General features: G+C 51.0%; 1 protein-coding gene across 1 annotated transcript in view; it reads left to right on the top strand.

The window, feature by feature from the left end:
- Positions 1 to 20,234, top strand: part of TENM4 (teneurin transmembrane protein 4) — a 713,747-nt gene that overhangs the window by 328,886 nt on the left and 364,627 nt on the right. Inside the window, 2 exon segments of the mRNA XM_034995151.1 lie at positions 7,915 to 8,202; positions 12,230 to 12,499. Coding sequence (XP_034851042.1) covers positions 7,915 to 8,202; positions 12,230 to 12,499 — 558 coding nt within the window.

Below are 20,234 nucleotides of genomic sequence, written 5' to 3'. Positions count from 1 at the left end.
GTCAGGAAGCACAGTCAAAGCTTTCCCTGATGGCAGTGAGGTCCCCAGCTTTGGAGGTGGTCAACCACTTGGGGATGCCACAGAGGGGATTCGGACATCCGATGGGGCATGAACCAGCTGACCTTTAATGGTACTTTCTATCTGAAGATAGTAAATGCCATATTTTCTGACTCTAAGAGGTCCCCATTTATAAAGGGGAATCATTGGCTGGTAAGTAGCTTCAGGAGGGGAAGAATCTGGGTTGGAGGAATCAGGAAAACACAGCCCTTATACTCCCTCCTGTGGGTTGAGGACCTATTGTGTCCCGGGTCCTGTGCACACTCAGCCCTCTTGGGGGGTCTAGGCAGCTCTGGCGGGAGCTCTCTGAGCTCAGGGTCAGAGGATGGTGCCCATACAGCAGCCCCCTGCCCTTTGATACCTGGCCTATGACGGGCCCTCCAACAAAAGGGCGAGATGGCACATGTAGGCAGTGGCACTGTCTGTCACCTGCTTGCCAGCCGCTGATTAGGGATGTCCCAGTAGCTGAGCGGGGCACACGGCCACACTCCACCAGGTTCCTAAGAAAGCCCTTTTTTTTGGCCCCCAGCACTGTCTGGGGCCGCTTCGAAAAGGAGGTATAAAAGCAGTCCTCCCAAAAAGGCCCGGTTAGGTGCTAACCAGCTTCATCGAAGGAATTAATATAACTGCTAAAAAAACACAATGAAAAAGCAAATAGAACATCTAAAGAAATTAAAATAAGAGATGACCTGGGTGGGAAGCAGTATAGATTATGACTAAAAGCTTGAGCCTTGGGGTCGTATAGACCCAGGTTTGAATCCTGGCTCTGCTACCTCCCTGCTGTGGCCCTCTGGGCAGGGGACCTGACTGGTTGGAATCCCAGGGTTCTCCTGTGTCAAATAAGGGCGGTTTGGGGGTATGGTGAGGATAAAATGAGGTCATGCTACGAAGACCTTGCCCTTAGCCACCATTATTGTAATCACTGTCACTGTTTTGAAGAGCAAGAGAGTCCCTAAAATGATAGGGCCAGAGAAATGTGCTCTGGGTACCAAAACAGAGAACACAGACTTGGAACCAGGGCTCCCAGATTCCAGTCTTGGCATATTGTATGAACTCAGGCATCACTTTGCTACTCTGAGCTTCCGTTTCCAAATCTGTGAAGTGGGGATGATCATGCCTAGTCCTCTGGTGGCACATAGCCCAACACAGCATAGATGTCCCCTCCGCCTCTGGCATCCCCCTTCATATCACACACATCCCTGGAGTTTAAAGCAAAGGCCTTGCAAGACCAAACCCTGAAGGACTAAGGAAAGTAAAAATTTATGATGATTTTATGCACATATACACAAACAGATAATGCCCGGGACTTATATTTTGTAGAACACATTTTAGCTCTGAAATATTTATGGGCCCTTCTTGACACACAAAGAACTAAAAATATCACCATGTGCTTATGTTCAGGAAAACTTATAAAACTTCAGTCCAGTAGGAATTCAGTCAATTTCCTGGTTCATCTCTGGCTGTTTCTAGGTTGGGAGGAAACCCAGGGTGGTAACCGCCCCCGTTTCCCCGAGGGCTTGGGCAGCGGCAGAGGTCACTCGGCAGTGCTGTACGTCTGTTCGAGTCTCCCCGCCAGTGCTCTGGGCCCCTGCCCCTCATAAATGTTGCTGGAGCCCACGTGAAGGACCCAACTTTGCTTCTTGAGTTTCTCCCCACACACCAAAAGCTTTGTTTTCCCCCATCTCCCCTTGTCCCGCAGGCCCAACGCCTGTGCCGTCTTCCAGGCCAGCTCCTGGCCCCAGCCCCATCCGGGCCTCTGAAACCCAGCTGGAGGACACGCTCCCCCGGGACCTCCCATCCAGGCTCTGCCACAGGCTAGTTTGCATCCTCCTGTCACTGGGATGACGACTGTTCGTGGAAATGGCTTTTTTTCCACCAGGCTGCTCACTCCTCCTCTCCCAGGCTTTCTCGGCAACCCTTCCCTCTCCCTCGAGGCTGGACTCAGGGAATAACTGGGTCTCTCCCTTGTCCCAGTTCTCTTGTACCTCCAACTTCCATCCATGCTGTGATCAGAACGGTGCTTTTCAAACTGTAGGTTGGCAACCCATCCATAATCCTATTTTAGTGGAGTAGAATAAGATAGAAAGTGTCAGGTGCTACCCTTGAGGAAAGATTAGGCATAGTTTCTGAAATGCTTGTTTTAGTTAGAAATTTGTAGATGTATGTATTTTCTGGATGGTGAAACGTATTTTTACTGTAGGTCAGAGAAAATGGAAAGTCAGATCTAGATTTCTTTTCTCTCCTTACCTCCAAATGGTCTGGCCTAGCTCACTTTTTTTTTTTTTTTTAAGATTTTATTATTTATTTGACAGAGAGAGAGAGAGCATAAGCTGGTGGAGCGGCAGGCAGAGGGAGAGGGAGAAGCAGGCTCTCTGCTGAGCAGGGAGCCCGATGTGGGGCTCGATCCTAGGACCCTGGGATCATGACCTGAGCTGAAGGCAGACGCTTAATCGACTGAGCCACACAGGCACCCCTGGCCTAGCTCACTTCTACTTGACATTTTTGGGTCATAGTTTAGATGTCACTTTCTCTGGCCAATGGTCCCTGATCTTCTCTCCACCTTTGGCCCATCTGGCCTGGGTTAGGGGTCCCTGTGGTCCTTCCCCTGCCTCTCTCCCTGTCTGATTTGCCCATGTTCTAGAAGCTCCAAGAAGTAGGAAGCTCATTTGTCTTGTCCACTGATGCCTCACACAAGGCTTGGCACAGCAGGGTAGGAACTCAGTGTTGGAGAGAAGAGGCGGGGTGGGAAGAGGGTCCTGGGGGAGGGAGGGAACAAGAGGGCCTGGTGTGTTACGTCTGTGCATCTTCTGCAGCACTTAGGACAGAAAAGGTACTTAGCCATTACTTACTAAATGAATTAACCTATGGTATGAGGTGTATAATACCTTTCATGAGGTTTAAACATTTCCTTCTGATTCAAATCTAGGCCCTGACATTTGGAAGCTACGGGATCTAGAGCAAGTCCCTTAATCTCTTTAAGCTCATCATCTCATTTGTACAATAAGAGTAAATAAGAGAAAATATAAAAGAGGATCTATCTAACCTGCACAATTGTTGTAGAGATTAAGAATAGTATGTACAAAATACCCAGCACACGAGTAGGGGTTTGATAAATGGTGGCTGTTTTATTGTGATTACCTCTTTTCCTATCTGAGATCATCCCCTGATCACCATCCCCAACCCGGGCCTCCCCACATTCACGGACCTGTTCAAACTTTCCAGGTCTCTCGGAGCCCAGCTCCGTATAAAAGAAAAAAGCCTAAAATGTAGATTTTAGAGTCAGCTACCGACTGTGTGAATTTGACCAACCACCCGGGTCGTGTCGCCCGCTCTCTGAAATGATAAATGACCAGAGCTCTTACAGGTCAGTGTGGAAAGCCCTGCATACAGGGTTTGATGCATCTGTGTTTCTTCCCTTCTCCTGTCCGGGGCCCATTCTCCTTCCCCAGAGAGAAGCCAAGAATGATACCCATGTCCACATCAGGAGAAACGTGTAGAACCGCAGGTCATGCTCATCAAAGCACCCATGGTTGCCCCTGGGCCTGACACCCTGGAGAGAGAGCTCCCATCCTGCTCATCTCCGGGCCCAGTGCCCAGCACAGGTTTGTCTGGAGTGGGCTTTGGGAATGAACTCCTCCCTGAAGGCACCTTCATGGTGCCCGGGCTTCACCCAGAGAAGAGTTTCAGCCAGCCACAGCTCGGGAGCAGGCTGGAGTCTCACACATGCTCTGTGTGTGCAGTTACAGGATTTGTGGTTCAGAAATAGCAACACGTCAATAATGATGACCATGATGACGCTGAGAGTAGTCCTTCTCCAATCCCTTATGCCTACAGATATAAGGTACATTGTAGTTCACGAAGCATCTAACAAAGGCAACACCTGACTTGCCAGAGCCCCATAGCCATGGGGTGGCTGGAGAAGGACCGTGGAGCTCGTTCCATCACAGTGCGTGGTGGAGGGCTGTGGGAAGGATGGTCGATGGATCCGGCTCTTGATCCACTTCTTGACTGTGTGGCTTTAAGCCAGTTACTTAACTTCTGTAAGCCTCGGGTTCTCTTTATCGTTAAGAGGGACCGCTACAGTGTGGGATGGTGAGTACTAAATGAGATCACCTAACACAAGCACTTCGCCCAGCGTCGGGCCTGCAGTAAGCCCCGAGTAAGCAGGAGCTGTGGGTTTATTACTCTGATGATGATGGGTCCCGATGATTACTGAAAGTCAACCAGATAGTAAGGGGTCAGGATCCCCCAGGAAACAGGATCCACTCCAGATGCTTTAAATGAACCCACTTTAATGAAGGGACAGAAGTGTGGGCAGGTGAGGAGAGCCAGTCAGGATGGTGAGACACCCAGGGTCTAGTGGTGGCAGGAAACGGGGACCAAGCCCCACCCCCTGGGCGTGGACAGGTGAGCGCAGGGAAGGATGTTGAAAGAGGCCTGGAAGAGGGGCCACCTGGCATCCGATGAGCAGGCAAAGGACTACAAGGCAGGGAGAGAGCAGAGAAGCAGCACTGCCCCCTCTTGCCTACACCCTCCTGCCCCATCTCCCTCAGGTGCCTCCCTCAGGTGAACCCAGTGAAACAGGGATGTGGAAGCTCAGTGACAGTCAAGAGAGATGATCAGCAGCTCTGAGGGACAGAAACAGAGGGTGTGCATCTGGGAGAAGCTAGGTGCTCTGCGAGCTGTGGGAAGGGGCAGAGGGAGGGTCAGGAAGGTCAGGCTAATGGACTTTGGGGTGTGGGGAACCCCTGGTAAGCAGGGTAGGGAGGGACTGACATGTTTACACATGAACGTGTATGGGGTGCCTTGCTGCCCAGCCCACAGAGGAGGGTCGAGGTGGGTGGGTCCAAGCCAGTCCCTTCCCCAACATTCCTCCGTCCTCCCGCCAGGTCTCCGAGTCACTGGACTGCGGACCCTCGCTCCTGGGGGAGCTCTTCTCCACTATCACTTCTTGCGTCCCAGCCTCTTCCTCCTCTATTAAATGCCAAGCCAAGTGTGAACCGTGACCGACCTCCTTCTCTTAAAAAAAAATATACTGTTTACTGGATTACTATATTAAACCTAAAACAGAAAAAATAAAATAAAATAAAAAGGGAATGGGAGCAAGGCAAATGCTCTCCCTGCCTCTGCTTTGTGACAGGGAAGCCGTGGGTTTCAGGGCTGTGTTCTTAATAATTCGTAGTTACTGAGCCTTTGCCTTGGAGACAGTGCCTTCGGTCAGCAGGCTCACACTGATAAGAAGACATAGTCATCCACCAATTTAACAGCCTCAAATGTGTCTCGGCCTCATTAACATATGTTTCCGAGGGGATGTTCCTTCTCCAATTATAACTGACACTTAGCTGGAGCCTTCTGAAGTGGGCCTTTTACAAATAAAATGTGGGTTTTTTCTGATGATAATAATGGCTAGCATTTATTGAGCACCCATTATGTATTAGTGACAGTATCTCCCAGGGGCGTGTATTAACTCATTTCATTCTCAGAACAACCCTAAGAGGCTGGTACTGTCTTACAGATGAGGAAGCTGAAGCACAGAGAGGTTAAATAACTTGTCCTGGGTCACACCGCTGCTAAATAAACGGTGGACACATACTTCAAATATAGACTTCTTTTGAAATTTTAAGAAGAATGCATCTAAGCAATGCCTTCAGTTCAATTTTAGATGTACCTAAGTCAAACTACCAATATTTTATACCACCTGACGATTGGTAAGAAGTAAAAAAGTAGCTGTTGTAATTTTATTCTTTCATTCATTTAGCACACATTTCATGAGCTCTGGATGCCAGGCCTGTCCTCAAGGAACTGCAGTCAAGGGCAGAGGCCGACGTGGATACACACCATCCAGTTACCTGGATGTACAATGATAAATCAACAGGCACAGAGATAGAGAGGCCGCAGAATTAATGTCCAGGAAAGTTGCAAGTGGCTCAGTGAGAAGGAAGTGAGTTGGGCCAGATCAAAGAATAGCCTTCCATTTTGACCAAGACACTGGAATTTATCCCGAAGCCTCCACAGAGCTGCTACGGAGGCGTAAGCAGGGCAGCGGCGTGATCTGGGCTTAGGAGATTTATGTGGCATAGCCTACAGAGCCAAAATCGAGTGGTTGTACCCATGTGCCGAGTTCAACCCCTGGGTCAGGATGATGGCTCCACCAATCAAGAGCCATGTAACCTTGAGCAGTATACTTAACCTCACAATTTCCCATCTGTAATTTGCAGATAATCATCATACCTATATTACGGAATAGAAGTAAGGATTAAAATAGTATCACATATAATATTAGTGAAAGTAAATACTCAATAAGTATTAGTTACTACAGTATGTTGGCTCTTATTGTGAAACCATTATTGATATTATGAATTATTAGTCACAGTGGCCAACATTACTATAGTGCTTACTCTAGATTATCATCACCATTATTGTCACTCGGGGGGATGGGCTGGAGGTAAAGGGCCAGAGGTCACAGAGGCTAGGTGACAGTCACCATACATCCTCATTCAAATTAGACCAGAAAAGTGCTTTGGGTCAAAAGCTACTACTGGGTCAATTTAGGGAGTTATAATCAGCCTTTTTTAAAAAGTGAACGAGAATGAAATAGGAAATATCAGAGTACGTTGCTCATCATTGCAGTCACTTCGGTTTTGTGAATCTTTTTTCCATTTTATACACATAAACACACGCATTCACATACATATATATACGTATCCAGCCACAATGTATGATGCTTTTCAAATTATGGATTGCAGGCAAGAAGGTTTTACAGACCCTGGGGTAGAAAGTATTATCACCGGTCTTCCCTCCAGCCCTGCCCCTCAGGTGCTCAGCCAGTGCCAGGAGGCTGAAGGTTAAGAAGCCAGAGGTCAGAACTGTGGGTTTGGGCCCCAGTAAGATGATTTGATTTCTGTGTATCCTAGGTCAGTTTCGAACTAATTTCCAGCGGCATTTTGAGAACTAGGTCCCAAAAAGTATCACCTACACATCTTGATTGTCTCTAGTTGCAACCCCAAGGCATTGTCAGTCTACTAATGTTGGCTTGGTTACTGATGCACCCTGTGGCCTTGACTCAGGGTCACTGTTGCTCCATGTATAAAATGGGAGTTAAAATAGTTGTCTTATATGCTTTATGGTTATTATGGGGCACCAGTAAAATCAGAAATGTTTGCACTCTGAATCATGGAAAACACATACAAGGAAGTCTACAGTAGACACTTGGGATCCATGATGAATCCCAAAGACGCCAAGTGGTAACCTCAGACCATTCTTCGGCTGAGTAAAGAGATGGAGCTTTCCAGGTTAGAACATATGGGCCCATTTGCTCATAGCTCAAAGAGAGCTCTTTAAGGAGATGAACAGAGTTTGCTGTGGAGTGCAGGCTGAGACCTGCCCTGGAGGGGGTCTTGGGGAGGAAGAGATTTACGTCAATTTATATTTACGCCAGTGCCTGAGCATGGTCATTTATTTCACAAATTCTTAGGGAGCCCCTGCTCTGTGTCAGGCCCTGTCCCAGCTGGGGACATGATGGGAACAATCTCATGATTCCCATGTAGAGGGATTACGGAAATCAGTGTCCCCTGGTCTTTGATGCCGACTTCCTTGATACCCATCCCTGGAAGAGAGGCTGAGGCATCTTCCTGGTGGGCAGGCGGAGTAGCAGGAGGGGCCAGGATTCATCATCAGGGGCCCTGAGGCAGGGCCCCCTCTGCTTGTGTGTGGCCTGCGGAACGGCGCCCGCCCCCCTCCAAGTCTGAAGCCTCCTCCCCAGCCTCGCGGGGCCAGTCAGGTCCAGGATAGGCTGCGGTATTGCCTTTGCATCCTGGGGCCCGAGCTCACGCCCTGTCTTTGGTTCCCCGGCTCCAGACCGCTCGGCGCTGCGTGCCGCGAGGACCCCGTTCGTGGATGTGGAGGAGCGCGGGCCGGAGGCCATGGACGCGAAGGAGAGAAAGCCGTACCGCTCGCTGACCCGGCGCCGCGACGCCGAGCGCCGCTACACCAGCTCGTCGGCGGACAGCGAGGAGGGCAAGGCTCCGCAGAAGTCCTACAGCTCCAGCGAGACCCTGAAGGCCTTCGACCAGGACGCGCGCCTGGCCTATGGCGGCCGCGTCAAGGACACGGTGCCGCAGGAGGCCGAGGAGTTCTGCCGCGCAGGTGAGCGCGGCCAGGGGCGGGGCTGGGGCAGGTGAGCACCTGGGTGCGTGGGCCCGTGAGCAGGCAGGCGGGCTGGACGCGGGTCAGCGCCGGGCCTCGGCTCTTGGCGCCTGGATCTGGACGGCGCCTGCCTGTAACTCATTCTTAGTTTGTTCATCTTCACGCTCACCCGGTCCGTTGGCATAAGGAGGTGGTTGAGAGCTGGGCTGCCCGGAGTTGAGTTCAGAACCCCCACGGCTCTCCTCTAGGCCTCAGTCCTCATCTGGCAGGTGGGCCTGAGTAGTCTCCCGCTGCTGAAGAGCGGCGTGTTGTAAGTGGTAAGCATACTAACATCAAGCAGCTGTTGGTTTTACTTGTCATATATGTATCCATTCAACAAATAAATCACCTTCTTTGCCTCAAGCATCGTCCTAACCTTGGGAGGAAGACGATCCTGAGACAGACCTAACATCCTGGCACCTGACTCCTCTCCTTCACTTCCTGAATATAGTCGTCACCAAAGCCTGTCCATCCTACTCCGAAATACCTTTCAAATCCATCCCTCTTCTTCACCCACTCTGCCACTGTCCCAGTTCAGGCCACTGTCATCTCTCCAGGAGGGTTGACCACAGCCCCTTTTACCCAGTGCTGCCCCCTTTGGGCCATTCTGTGCACTGCAGCTAGAGTGAAGTTGGGAATGACTCCCCATTGCCCTCAATCTGAGCTCCTTTACCTGGCATAAGGGCCTTTCCCCAAATCCGCTTCTCTCCCTGGACTGTTTCATCCCCTCCCTCTCCACACCCTACCACCAGCGCTCCAGCCCTGCAGACCTACTCATCATTCCCACGCATGCCATGGTATTCCTTCCCTACCCTGGTGCATCAGTGATTCCTGTTTTTGCCTAAAGAGCTGTGAGCCTTCTGTGATGCCCGATGGGCTACTGCTGGTGGCTGATTCTGCCCCACTGGCTCCCCTTCCAGCCAGGGCTAGCCAGGCAGTGTGCTGTGTAGTTTAGCTATGTTTTGGCATTGTTATCTAATCCTTACAACAACGCCAAGCTGCATCATTTGCCCCAGATCCCAGAGGTAAGAAGAACTGGCCACACACACACCCTCATATAGCCTGACACCCACCAGGCCTCTCACAGGACTGAATCCACATGAGGGCTGACCTGTTAGTAAGGCTGCCTCTCAGGCTTGGAAGAGGAAGGGTCTTTAGCTCTTATCCAGCTTGTGGTTTAGAGTTCAGACTGGCAACCGACAGATCTGGATTCGAATTCTGGATCTGCCATTTTTACTACCCTCAGCTTCCTCACCTGGGCAATGGGATACCAGTGATGACTCCTAATAGTAGGGTGCTCCTGAGGATTAATGAGGATTGTAAATAAAGCACTTGACACAATGCCTGGCATGGGGCAGGTGCTTCATAAACGCTGCCTACCATGAATTGCCTTCTCTGGGTCTCAAGGAAAGGAAGGGACAAACTGATATCAAAGCTTTCTTCCAGCTGTCTTCTGCCCATGCTTGATAGAGCTCAGCCAGCCCTGACTGGCCCCATTTAGCATGTGTGTCACCCTAGCACATGAGTCTGCAGAGAAGAGCCCCCCCCCCCGTCTTTATCAATAATAAGTCAAAAGCATTCCCATGTCATAGGCAGGCCTGGCCATGGTAGTCTACAAAGTACTTGCCTATCCATTACCTCCCTTGATCCCTAAAAATTCTGTGAGGGTAGCAGGTCGTAGATTATCATCCCCATTTTAAAGAGAGGAACTTTGAGGCTCCAGTGATTGCACCAGCCCAAGATTGCACAACTAGATGTTGAGTGAGGTGGTATGTCCTCCCATGTCCTGGGATCCTGAGGAAAGAGGCCAAAAGGACATAAAGCAAACAGATCATAAGGATTTCTCACATTTGGTGAAATAAATCTCCTAAACTCCCACCTCAGGGGGGCTGGGCTGGCTCACAGGGATCAGGGAACCCTTAGAATCATCCCTCACCTTGCATTTCTCAGTCCTGAGATGTCTCAGCTCACTCATACTCACGCTGAGTCTGGCTGCCTAAACGGGCATGTAGGGCACACAAGCCACGTGGAAATGGATGCAGCCTGCGCTGTTTATTTCACATTCTTCTAGTGTGTGACTGGCCTCCCTTGAGAGGGCCAGCCCATCAGGGCAGGAATATGAGTGGGGGGCTGGGGCGGGGAACGAGACAGGGGTGGAGAAGGGAGGTCAGAGAGAGGTAAATGGGGCAAGCAGGGAGGATGGTGTGCAGAGAGGGTGGGACGCAGACTGAGGGGATTGGGATTTAGGCTCCAATTTGGAGTTTCTTCTACTTAGGAGAGCACAAAGGGAGGGCAGACTGGAGTATGGCACATAGCGTGATATTCAAAATATTTAACATCCGTCTGACCTATACCCTGACCAACCGCGGACGTCTGCCTGGCCACTGAGCAGAGCTCAGAGGCCCCTGCTGTGCTGCATCACGGGGAGGCCAGGGGTTGTTTCTAGGGAAGGGGCTGAAGTAGACAGAGCAGAGGTGGGGGGCACTGGGTGGGATGAGACTCGGGCATCAGTTGCCAGCCAGTATAGAACTGTTTCATGATTGTAGCCTCAAATTAAGGCTGGGGCAGCATGAACCCCACCTGAGCATGGGTGGCTTGGGGCACCCCCCCCCGGCCGCAGCTCTGATTTCAGCAGCGGCCCAGGTGGTCTCTTCTCCCCTCCTTCCCTCTCTCTCTATCCATCCACCAAAGTCCTGCCAGAGCGTGTCTGTTTTCTTACAACTTGTACGGAGTACCCGCTCTGTGCCAGGACAGAGGTGCTGCACCCAGAGCTGCCTGGGACACTGAGGAGCACAGGGCTGATTTGCCGAGTGATGCCCACGACTGTGGTCGGAGCTCTCCTGCTGTCTCCCCTCCTCCCTCTCTGGCAGGTCCCCTCCTGGACCAGGGGAGGAGACCTGCTCACTTGCCTTTGCAGGCTTTCCTATTCAGCCCTGGCCCTGGTTGCAGGAATCCTTCCAAGCTCGGATATCTCTTCTTCCTCTGTTCTCCAAGTTCACTGTCGTCAGCAGACCTCTTTTCTGAGCTCCCGCCCTCTGCCAGATCAGTGGTTTAATTGGGATATGGCCCTTGGTGCCTTTGTCCACCCCCTCTTTCTCATCCCCAAAACACTCATGGGAATATTAGAAATATGGGAGAAGCTGTCCTTGAATAGACATTGAATGAACATTCAGGTAACATGGAAGCTGTGTTTACTATGGAAGGAGAAATATTACTCAAATACAAATCCCCAAGTGAACTCCCCTCACCCATGTCTTCTCTGGCCTCAGTCCTGGACATTGCCAGGCCTTCCTGAGCCCTCCAGACCTCTCAGCAACCCAGCTCTGGCTCCCTGGATTACTCCAAAGCCTGCAGATTCTCACCACAGTCCCGAGCCCCACGTGGCATGAGAAAGCGGAAGGCAGAGCCCATGGCCTGCGTGAGGCCCACTTCTCTCTGCCAGTCCCCATCTTCCATGTCATGCTCCAGGCTTTCCTGACCTGGCCAGAAAGGACCTTCCAGTCCTGGGGCAGCCATCTGCATCTCCTCAACTAGGCGTCTGCCCTGCTCAGGAGCGCTGCTTTCTGCCAACTCCTCCCTGGACCAGACATCAATTTAACAGACATCTATTGAGCCCCATTTAGGAATGAGTCTGACATGGTCCCTGCCTCTGTTGAGGTCAGCAGCAGTGGAAGGGTCAGGCCCTTGGTCCTACTGTGTGGGATGACCGGGGCCAAGGACTCTCAGAGGGAGCTTGGCTGCAAGAAGCAACGACTGCCGCACAGGGTGTAGGTATGAGGGGGAATTTCACAAAGGAGGTGCTGTATGAGTTGGGCCTTAAAGGATGTGGAGGAGTTGGGCTGGTGGAGGAGGGGCGAGGAGCCGTTTAGGCAGAGAGGCCTGTGCGCGGAACACCACGCAAGCTGCAAACACAACAGTGAATCCCGGGCTGAGGGGTCAGGTTTCTGGCGGGGAGACCCTAACCACGCTCACCTGCCTTTCCTCCCAGGAGCCAACTTCAGCCTGCGGGAGCTGGGGCTGGGACAGGTGACGCCCCCGCATGGGACCCTGTACCGGACAGACATAGGCCTCCCGCACTGCGGCTACTCCATGGGGGCCAGCTCCGACGCCGACGTGGAGGCCGACACCGTGCTGTCCCCTGAGCACCCCGTGCAGCTGTGGGGCCGGAGCACACGGTCGGGGCGCAGCTCCTGCCTGTCCAGCCGGGCCAACTCCAACCTCACGCTCACCGACACGGAGCACGAGAACACCGAGACTGGTGAGTGGCCCGCGCGGCCTGTGCCAGGCGCCTGGCTTTCGAGGCCAGGCTTTTCATTACAATATTGATTTTCTGCTCCATCGCTGGGGCTCTGGTGACCTTGGTGGAAAAATTGCTTTGCTCTCAGTGGTCAGAAGTCAGAGCCTCTTGCACAGTCACCCGAAATACCCACCCACAGGTGACACACCAGAGATTGGGTCGCTGCTCTTTGTTTCCAGATCGGGGGGTGCCTAAAGCACGGGGTGATTCCTTGCAGGGTGCCTCTGTGTGGGGGAGCGGTGGTCATGGGTCCCCAGCAGCTTGTTGTCCATCGCGTCAGCCGTGTCTGGTGCTGCCTGAATCCTACTCAGCCTCCAGTCTCCAGGGGCTCAGTAGTCCTGGGCAGTCGCCACAGGTGCACCCTGCCCCAGGGTCTTATGCTGGTCAGAGAATGGTCTTAAAGAAAAACTGTCATGTTGGGGTAACTTAAAACTTGAGGATTTGCTCCCGCTTTCCCTTGATCTCAGCTGCAGATCTGGGGACATGCAGGCTTTGGGCTTTCTATCCCCCTCTCACCTCTGCAGCCCTTCTTCCAAGGCCCAAGTGATGTTGTGGGAGAAAAAGAAGAGGGCTAGTTCACATGCCTCCTTTTTAAGGTGGAAGAAAGGGAACCTGGTTTCAGAACTTTCCTCCTTCCTTTTGGGACCTTGTTGGCAGATGTCTGAGGGGCTCTGGGTTAGATGCAGCCCTGCAGGGTGCTGCTCAGGCAATCTCCCTGCCCTTTGTGCCCTGCCATGCTCTGGGCAGCTTTGTGGACCCAGGTGAGAACTGAGAAGGCACCCACTGGGTCTGGCAGCGAAGTCTTGGGGAGGGTGGCAGAGACCAGGGACAGCCCCTCTGCCCAGGGGAAGAGAGGGCTTTTGTTTCTCAGAAGTTTAATGAGGAGGTCTGCTGGTGCTTCCATACCAGAGTGAGAAGGGCAATGTGAGTGAAAACTCGGCCAAGCCAGGCACCAGTGCCCCCTACTGTTTCCAGCTCCAAATGCAGGATCCTAGTGATTCCTGTCCAGGATTCCCCAGAGTCCGGGTGGGGACCACATCAGAGGTGAAGGCTTAGGCAGTTTTAGTCTTTGAAAAGGATGCTCTAGCTAGGTTATACACAACACAATCCCAGATCTGGAGTCAGGCAGGAGACCAGGTAAGGTCAGGGTCAGGTGGGAAATGTATTTCCTTAAAGTGTCAGATGCAGCAGAGTTCCAAATTTCCATTCCACCACCCCTCCTGGAGAGCTCGGAGGTTTTCCTAGGGAGCCTGTGCACCTGTCTGGGGGGAAGGGGAGAAGCAGTGCCATATGCTGGCTTGGCATTGTCTCCCTCCCTTGACCCCCAACCAGCCCTGTGAGAGGGCCAGTGACCTTAGCACCTGAAGGAGATCCCCCTCTCTGCAGTGACAAGACATCCACACTCCTTCGTCCACCTTCTCACCGAGGCCTAAGCCAAGCCAGCAGCCCCTTCTCTCTCCACTCCCACCAGGCGCTGAACCAGAGCAGGGATTTGATGTGTGAGGCCTATACAGAGATAATGGTCTCTGATTAAGAGGCAGGAAGCCTCAGTTCCATCACTGACCTGGGATGTGCCACTGGATAAGTTGGATCCTTTCTCTGGGCCTCTGTTTCCTCATCTATAAAATAAGCAGTTTAAACCAAATCTGCATTTCCTATATCTGAGAATGTTAATGTTCGTAGGTTGGGGTGGGGATGACAGCAGGAAAGTGCTCTGTGGTCAAATAATGTAGGAAGCACTATGTTGAATGAATTTAAACCAATTTCTTTACTGAAGGACTTCTCAGAGCCTTTATTAAAATGTGCATGCTAATAGGTAAATCCCCAAGGATCTGCAGCATTCCCCCAGTTGATCTGAGCATGGAACCCTTTATTCTCAGAGTGTCTGATGGGTTCAGTGTTCTGATGAACATCGTTGGGGAATAATTGAGCTGGATGACCTGCAGGCCCTTCTGGATCTGGGGTTCTGTGACTCAAAGTGCTTACATTCAGGTGAAGGTGCACGAGAAGAAAAGGACAGTAGCAACATTGAGTAGCTGCTGCTGAGCTGCAGACCCCAAGCACAGTACCAGTGCTTTGATTCTAGCATCTCATCTCCCCCACCCAACATCCATCTGAAGCAGGTTTTATTATCCCTTTTGCACAGAATAAGGAAACTGTGCACTGAGGGGTTAAGATACCTGCTGAAGTCACACAGCAAGACAGGATTTGAACTCAGGCCTCTATGGCTCTAAAATTCTTTATCCTTGTAGCCCTGGTGACAGTGAATTTCCTCTGCAGCAAAAGACTTGGGCTGTTTGTTCTTTTGAAGGCTTCTTGCCATGGTGACAAATGATCATTTTTCCATAAAGTCATGAAAGAGTGAGGTGCACACCACCCACATTATTGTATATTCCCTGAGAGCTGAATTACAGCTGAATTAAGCCTCTGTTGGGTGATAGTGACAGAGTCGAGGAGCCTGAAGAGCTTCTGCCTTTGATGAGGGGGACAGGAAATGGCCGCCTGCTTCCCCTGGCCTGGCCACCTTTTCCTTCTGATCGTCCCTTTCAACGCTGGCTGCAGCACTTAAGCCTCGCTATACTCAGGGAAAACAGGCAGGTGAAGGAGGTGGGCAGGTGAACCTAATGAAGGCCCGCTGGCCTCCACAGCCCTTCCAGGCCAGGACTCCCCAAGCCCAGACACCCGCAGGTGCCCGCGTGCCTGTCCACTTGCCGCTAGCTAGGAAGCTACACTCATAGGGTCTAAACGGTGACAATCAATCATACTGACAGCTCATGCGCCGTAGGAATGGCTCCCTTTTATCTGCTGATGAGGTCGACAGCGCTCTTGTTCACACCACAGTCTCCCCAGCTTACAGCTGAGGGGCCCAGGAGGTGAAGATGGCAAGAGTGGGAGCCAGGCCCTACACAGGAGTCTGGTTCTGTCCTGGCTGCTGCCCCTCGCATCTCCCTCTCCCTCCCCTGCCCTCCTCTCTTTGTCTTGCATTCATCCCCAGCCCCAGTTCTCCTTCTCTGATGAGAACTCAGGTCTCAGCACCAGAACGGGGCTCTGTCGCCCTGGGTGCATTAGCCAGCCCCTCACCGTGTGGCTGCTTTTCGGGAGTATGGGGGAGCCATCCTGAGGGCCCACTATGTGTCAAGCCACTGCTCGTGTGTAATTGCCTTTAATCCTCATGAAGATGCCATGGCATTCCCATTTCCCAGATGGGAAAACTGAGGCTCCGAAAAGGTCAACTGACCTAGCAGAGACTACGTAGCTGGTTAAGTCAGCAGGTCAGCAGAGCTTGGGTTGGAGGTCAGATCTCTCCAGTCTTATAGTCTGAGCCCTTTGCCCAGCTCCACTTGAATCCGTAAGTGTTGGACTCTCCGTTGAGGCCACCAAAATGTGTGACCAAGTTCTCAGAGATCCTGACCAAAGGTGAAAGCAAAGTAACCCCCAGCGACTTCCAGCCACGGGAAGGAACATCCACCCTGCCTCCCCGCCCGGCCTTGCATTAGTCAATAGTAATTGTCAACAGTATTGATAGTGGTGGAGGCTTTTGCTGAGGTCACAGTGATGCGGCACGCAGCTGCCATCAATAAGAACTTTTATGGGGTCCATTAAAGCCAATTTCTGCCCCTGAAGGTTAATGTCAGCAGCTTTTATGTCACTGCTTAATATCCAAAATAAATACAGGATTGACTGGGTAACAGAAACACAAATCTTCCACCCCAGGGCCGTCAGGCACAGCCAGCCCTCGGGCCTCTCATGCTCAGGTGGGGCCCGCAGGCTAGGCGACAGGCCAGGCACACAGTCGGTGCTCAGTAAGTGTTTTTTAGAAAGCAAAGGTCATGATCTGAGCTCCATTCCCAACCACTGGGTCTGGTTGACACGATGTCTCTGTTATAGATTCCTATTGTAATTTGTTCTCCATCTATCCCAAGCTCCCTCAGTGTGCTGGGCATCATTCCAGAATCAGGAGTCTAGATGAATAGCAGGGGGGTGGAGACATGACAGACATCCTTGTGTCTCTCTCTACAGGGGAGGGGTAGCAGGCACCACTGCGGGGTCGAAAGAGCAGCGGCTCTGGAGTCCAATGAGGAGGCCTGGCCTCATATCCTCGCGGTGCCACGTCCAGCTCTGAAACCTTGGGCAAGTCCCCCGTCCTCCCCGAGCCATGATTCCCTCACTTCTGAAACAACATAGCCGTGGTTGCTAGGGACGGAGAGGAGGGGGATGGGGAGTTAGATGAATAGTCTGATGGCCGTACAGCAGTGTGAATGTCCTTAATGCTGCTGAGTTGTACACTTAGCCCTGGTTTAAAGGGTTATATATGTTTTACCACAATAAACACACACACACACAGAAAGAGCATATCATCTTCTTTCCTTGACATGTTACTATGAGCTACAACATTTGTGACGCATGTGGTCTGTGTTGGTCCTTAATTAATGCGAGCTATTAATATTAATTTCTCAAGGAGCTGTGGAATGACAGTAAAAGTAGCCATTGGTTTTACCCTGAGGGTTCAAAGGCTTATTCCTTCTTTCCACTCCCGTTATGCACCTGGGCTTGAAGGCCACGGAGGATTTCGCTAAGCATCAGGCCTCCAAGAGGGGCATTCCCAGCAGAGGAAATTGCACAAGCCAAGGCTTAGAGGCGTGTGTGAAGAGGCATGGTAGGTCCAGCAAATAGTGAGAATCTACTCCGTGCTTTAATCCCAGAGGCAAATCACGAAATGCATCTAGAAAAGAAATGATGAAAGAGAATCACGGTTACCCCCAAATTATCATGCAGCCTAGGTGTCAAAAGGGAAGTTATTGGTTAACCTAATTAGGCAGCCAAATTGCTTATTCAGAGTCAGAAGATTAGGTGAGCACCTCCAAAGCACAGTGAGAAAGAAGCTCATTACCAATTTAACTCAATTTATCCTCTACCCTCCCTGGCCCCATGCTCATGAGACGTGGTTTAAAAAATCTATAAGAATATCTATCATTAATTCCCTAAGTGGCCCAAGTACTACAGCTACCCAGCCATTGTGTGCACAAAGCTCCATCTTGTAGGATAGGAAGGCGGGCCCCCTTGGCCTGAGTAGGGATTGGACGTCCACATTTGACAACCCTTCTGTCTCATGAGCTGGCCCACACTCCCTCCTGGGAAAGCAGAGGAATTAGGGATTTGACTCTCTGACTGGGCAGTAAAATGAGGGCTGTAAGGCCCCGAGTTCCAAAAAGGATTAGAAAGGGCCTATTAGAGAATCTGGGAATCTGAGAATCAGGGAGCTAGAAGCACCTTAGAGACATCAAGCCCATTGACTCTTAACCTTTCCTCAATTTCCAGCCAAGGAAACAGATTCAGAGAGGTCGGGTGACTTGCTGAAGGTTGCACAGCTAGTGAATGGTAGAGCCAGGGTTTGAGTCCAGATCTGCCTCTCCCCAGTGCCCATTATCTTTCTTGAGCACTGCACTCCACAGTTTGTTCTGTTTTATAGAAACGTGTTTTTATTAGTTCAGCATGTACTGTGTTTGTGTGTGTGTGTATGTGTGTGTGTGTACACATAAAATCTGGGAGGTGATTCTAGCTATTTCCAGAACATAAAGTTCTTTGTCAGTATTGGAAGCTTACAGGAAAGACACTGAATCCATAACCTGTTAGAGCTGATTTAGAGCTAGAGATCATACCAGGCCATTCCAGACTGTGACATGCTGGGAGAAAAGACATTTGAAGTAGGGATCATAGAGGGTTAAGAGAAAAATTCCAACCAGAAGGTATCTGAGAAGATTTAATGGAAGGCTTTGAGGGATGGAAAAGACTAACAGGTAAAAAGGAAGAAGAAAGGGTGTTCTGCGTAGACAAGGCATGAAGGTGGACAAATAGAAAGTGTGTCCCATGAGGCTGTAAGATAGGGGTGCAACTGGAAATACAGGGACAGTGTGTTCGGAGGGAAGGCTGGAGAGTTAGCAGGATCGCCTGTCATTTACCAGCTATTTATTGAGCACCTACTACATGCCAGGCAGTTTTAGATATTGGGGTTCCAGCATGATCAAAACAGACAAAACTATCCACTCCTCAATGAGGAGACTGATGATCAACAAGTATGAAAACTACATGTTGCAGGATGTTTCCAGATGATTAAGTGTTACGAAAAAGGGAACAGGGAATTCCAGGGTGAGAGCAAGGCTGCGGTTCTAAATATGGCGGCCAAAAAAAGCTTCACTGAGAAGGTGACATTTGAGGCATGGGAGCGAATGGTGAGGATGTCTGGAAAAAAACATGGTCCTGGCAGGTGGAAGAACAGGTTCAAGAGCCTTGAGGCAGAAGTGTGTCTGGCTTGTTTGACAAGTAACAATGAGACCAGTATGGTTGGAGTAGGGGTAGGTCAAAGAGGTGATGTGGGGCAGGCCATTGCATGGGTGGCCACGGGAGGGTCCTGAGCTGAGGAGTGACAGGCTCTGACTAATGCTAGCCCAGGAGCATTCTGGAAGCTGTGTTGAGAGTAGACCCTGGTGGGCTATGTCCAAGTAGGAGGCTATTGCTATAATCCAGGAGAAAGAGGATGGAAGCTCAGACAAAGAGGAAGCGTGAAGGCAGTGAAGAGGGGATCTGGCCTGGAGAAGGGAACAAGCCACCTCTTCCCTGGTCTACCCTTGGAGCAGTGAGGAAGACCTCCATACTCAGGTTCTGTGACCAAGATGGGCTCCTTCCTCTCAGGGGGAGGGGCACATTGGATCCTTCTTCGAGCCTCACAGCTCCTTCGGCCCAGTTACAGGGTCCTTGAGCACTGGCCTGTCCCATGCCACATCCCATGCTCTCTTATGGCCTTGATCATGAACCACACCCCTTGCTCATTCCTCATACCACACTCCCAACCTGCTGCTGACCATCCCAGTTTCTAACCTTGCTGCCTGACTCCCACTCCCAGCCTTGCCTTACCTCCCACATGAGGCTCTTGACACCATCTTTTTTTGTTATAATCTTGGCTTTCCTTCAGCCATAACTCCAGCCCTTCCTTCTGCTCAGACTGCCTTGGTGAAGTCTGATGCGGGGTCTCCTCTCCCTAGCATTACATCTGCTAGAATTGCCTGTGATCTAGAAGCCAGTATCTGATAGCCACTAACACTATTGTTTTCGGGAGTTCCTTGTAAGAAGTCCTGGCCCAGTTAAAATGTCCACTCCCCCTGGTTGTGCTCTGTTGCTCTCCCTGGTGGGCAGAACATGCTAATACAGGAGCACCTGGCTTCTGACTTGGGAAGAGGAAAAGAGAGACAGGAAGATTCAAAGCTATGCTAAATTAAGATGGATTGCATTCTTGAAACTAGGTTAGGACCTGCTGTGTGCAGAGAGGCTCAGCAAACCATAGTTATGCTTTCAATTTGAACCAACATGATTTTCAGTTCAATGGAAACAATGATGTGCACAATAACAAACGTCCTACCACGTTTCCCAGGCATCTTTTTCCCCATCAGTAAGTTCAGCTTTGCCCAGGGAGAATGGCTTAAGGAGTAATTGGTGGTGGGAAAAGAGCTCCCTGCCCACAGGAGCCTACTTCCAGTACCAGGGTGTGTGGAGTCAGGGGACAAATCTGGTGTCAATTTTAGGCTCTCTCCCCAGTCCTGGTATGACCTTGAACCAGTCACTTCTTCCCTCTGGGCATTAGTTTCCCCATCAGCCAGATGGGGTTTTTGGAATCTCAGGCAGCAAGATTAACTTGGAAGGA

The sequence above is a fragment of the Mirounga leonina genome, unplaced genomic scaffold (genome assembly GCF_011800145.1).
Source record: "Mirounga leonina isolate KUSES-001 unplaced genomic scaffold, KU_Mleo_1.0 Mir_92, whole genome shotgun sequence".
Taxonomy (NCBI): domain Eukaryota; kingdom Metazoa; phylum Chordata; class Mammalia; order Carnivora; family Phocidae; genus Mirounga; species Mirounga leonina.
The sequence above is the reverse complement of the archived record's forward strand: the minus strand, read 5'-3'. Positions and strand labels throughout refer to the sequence as shown.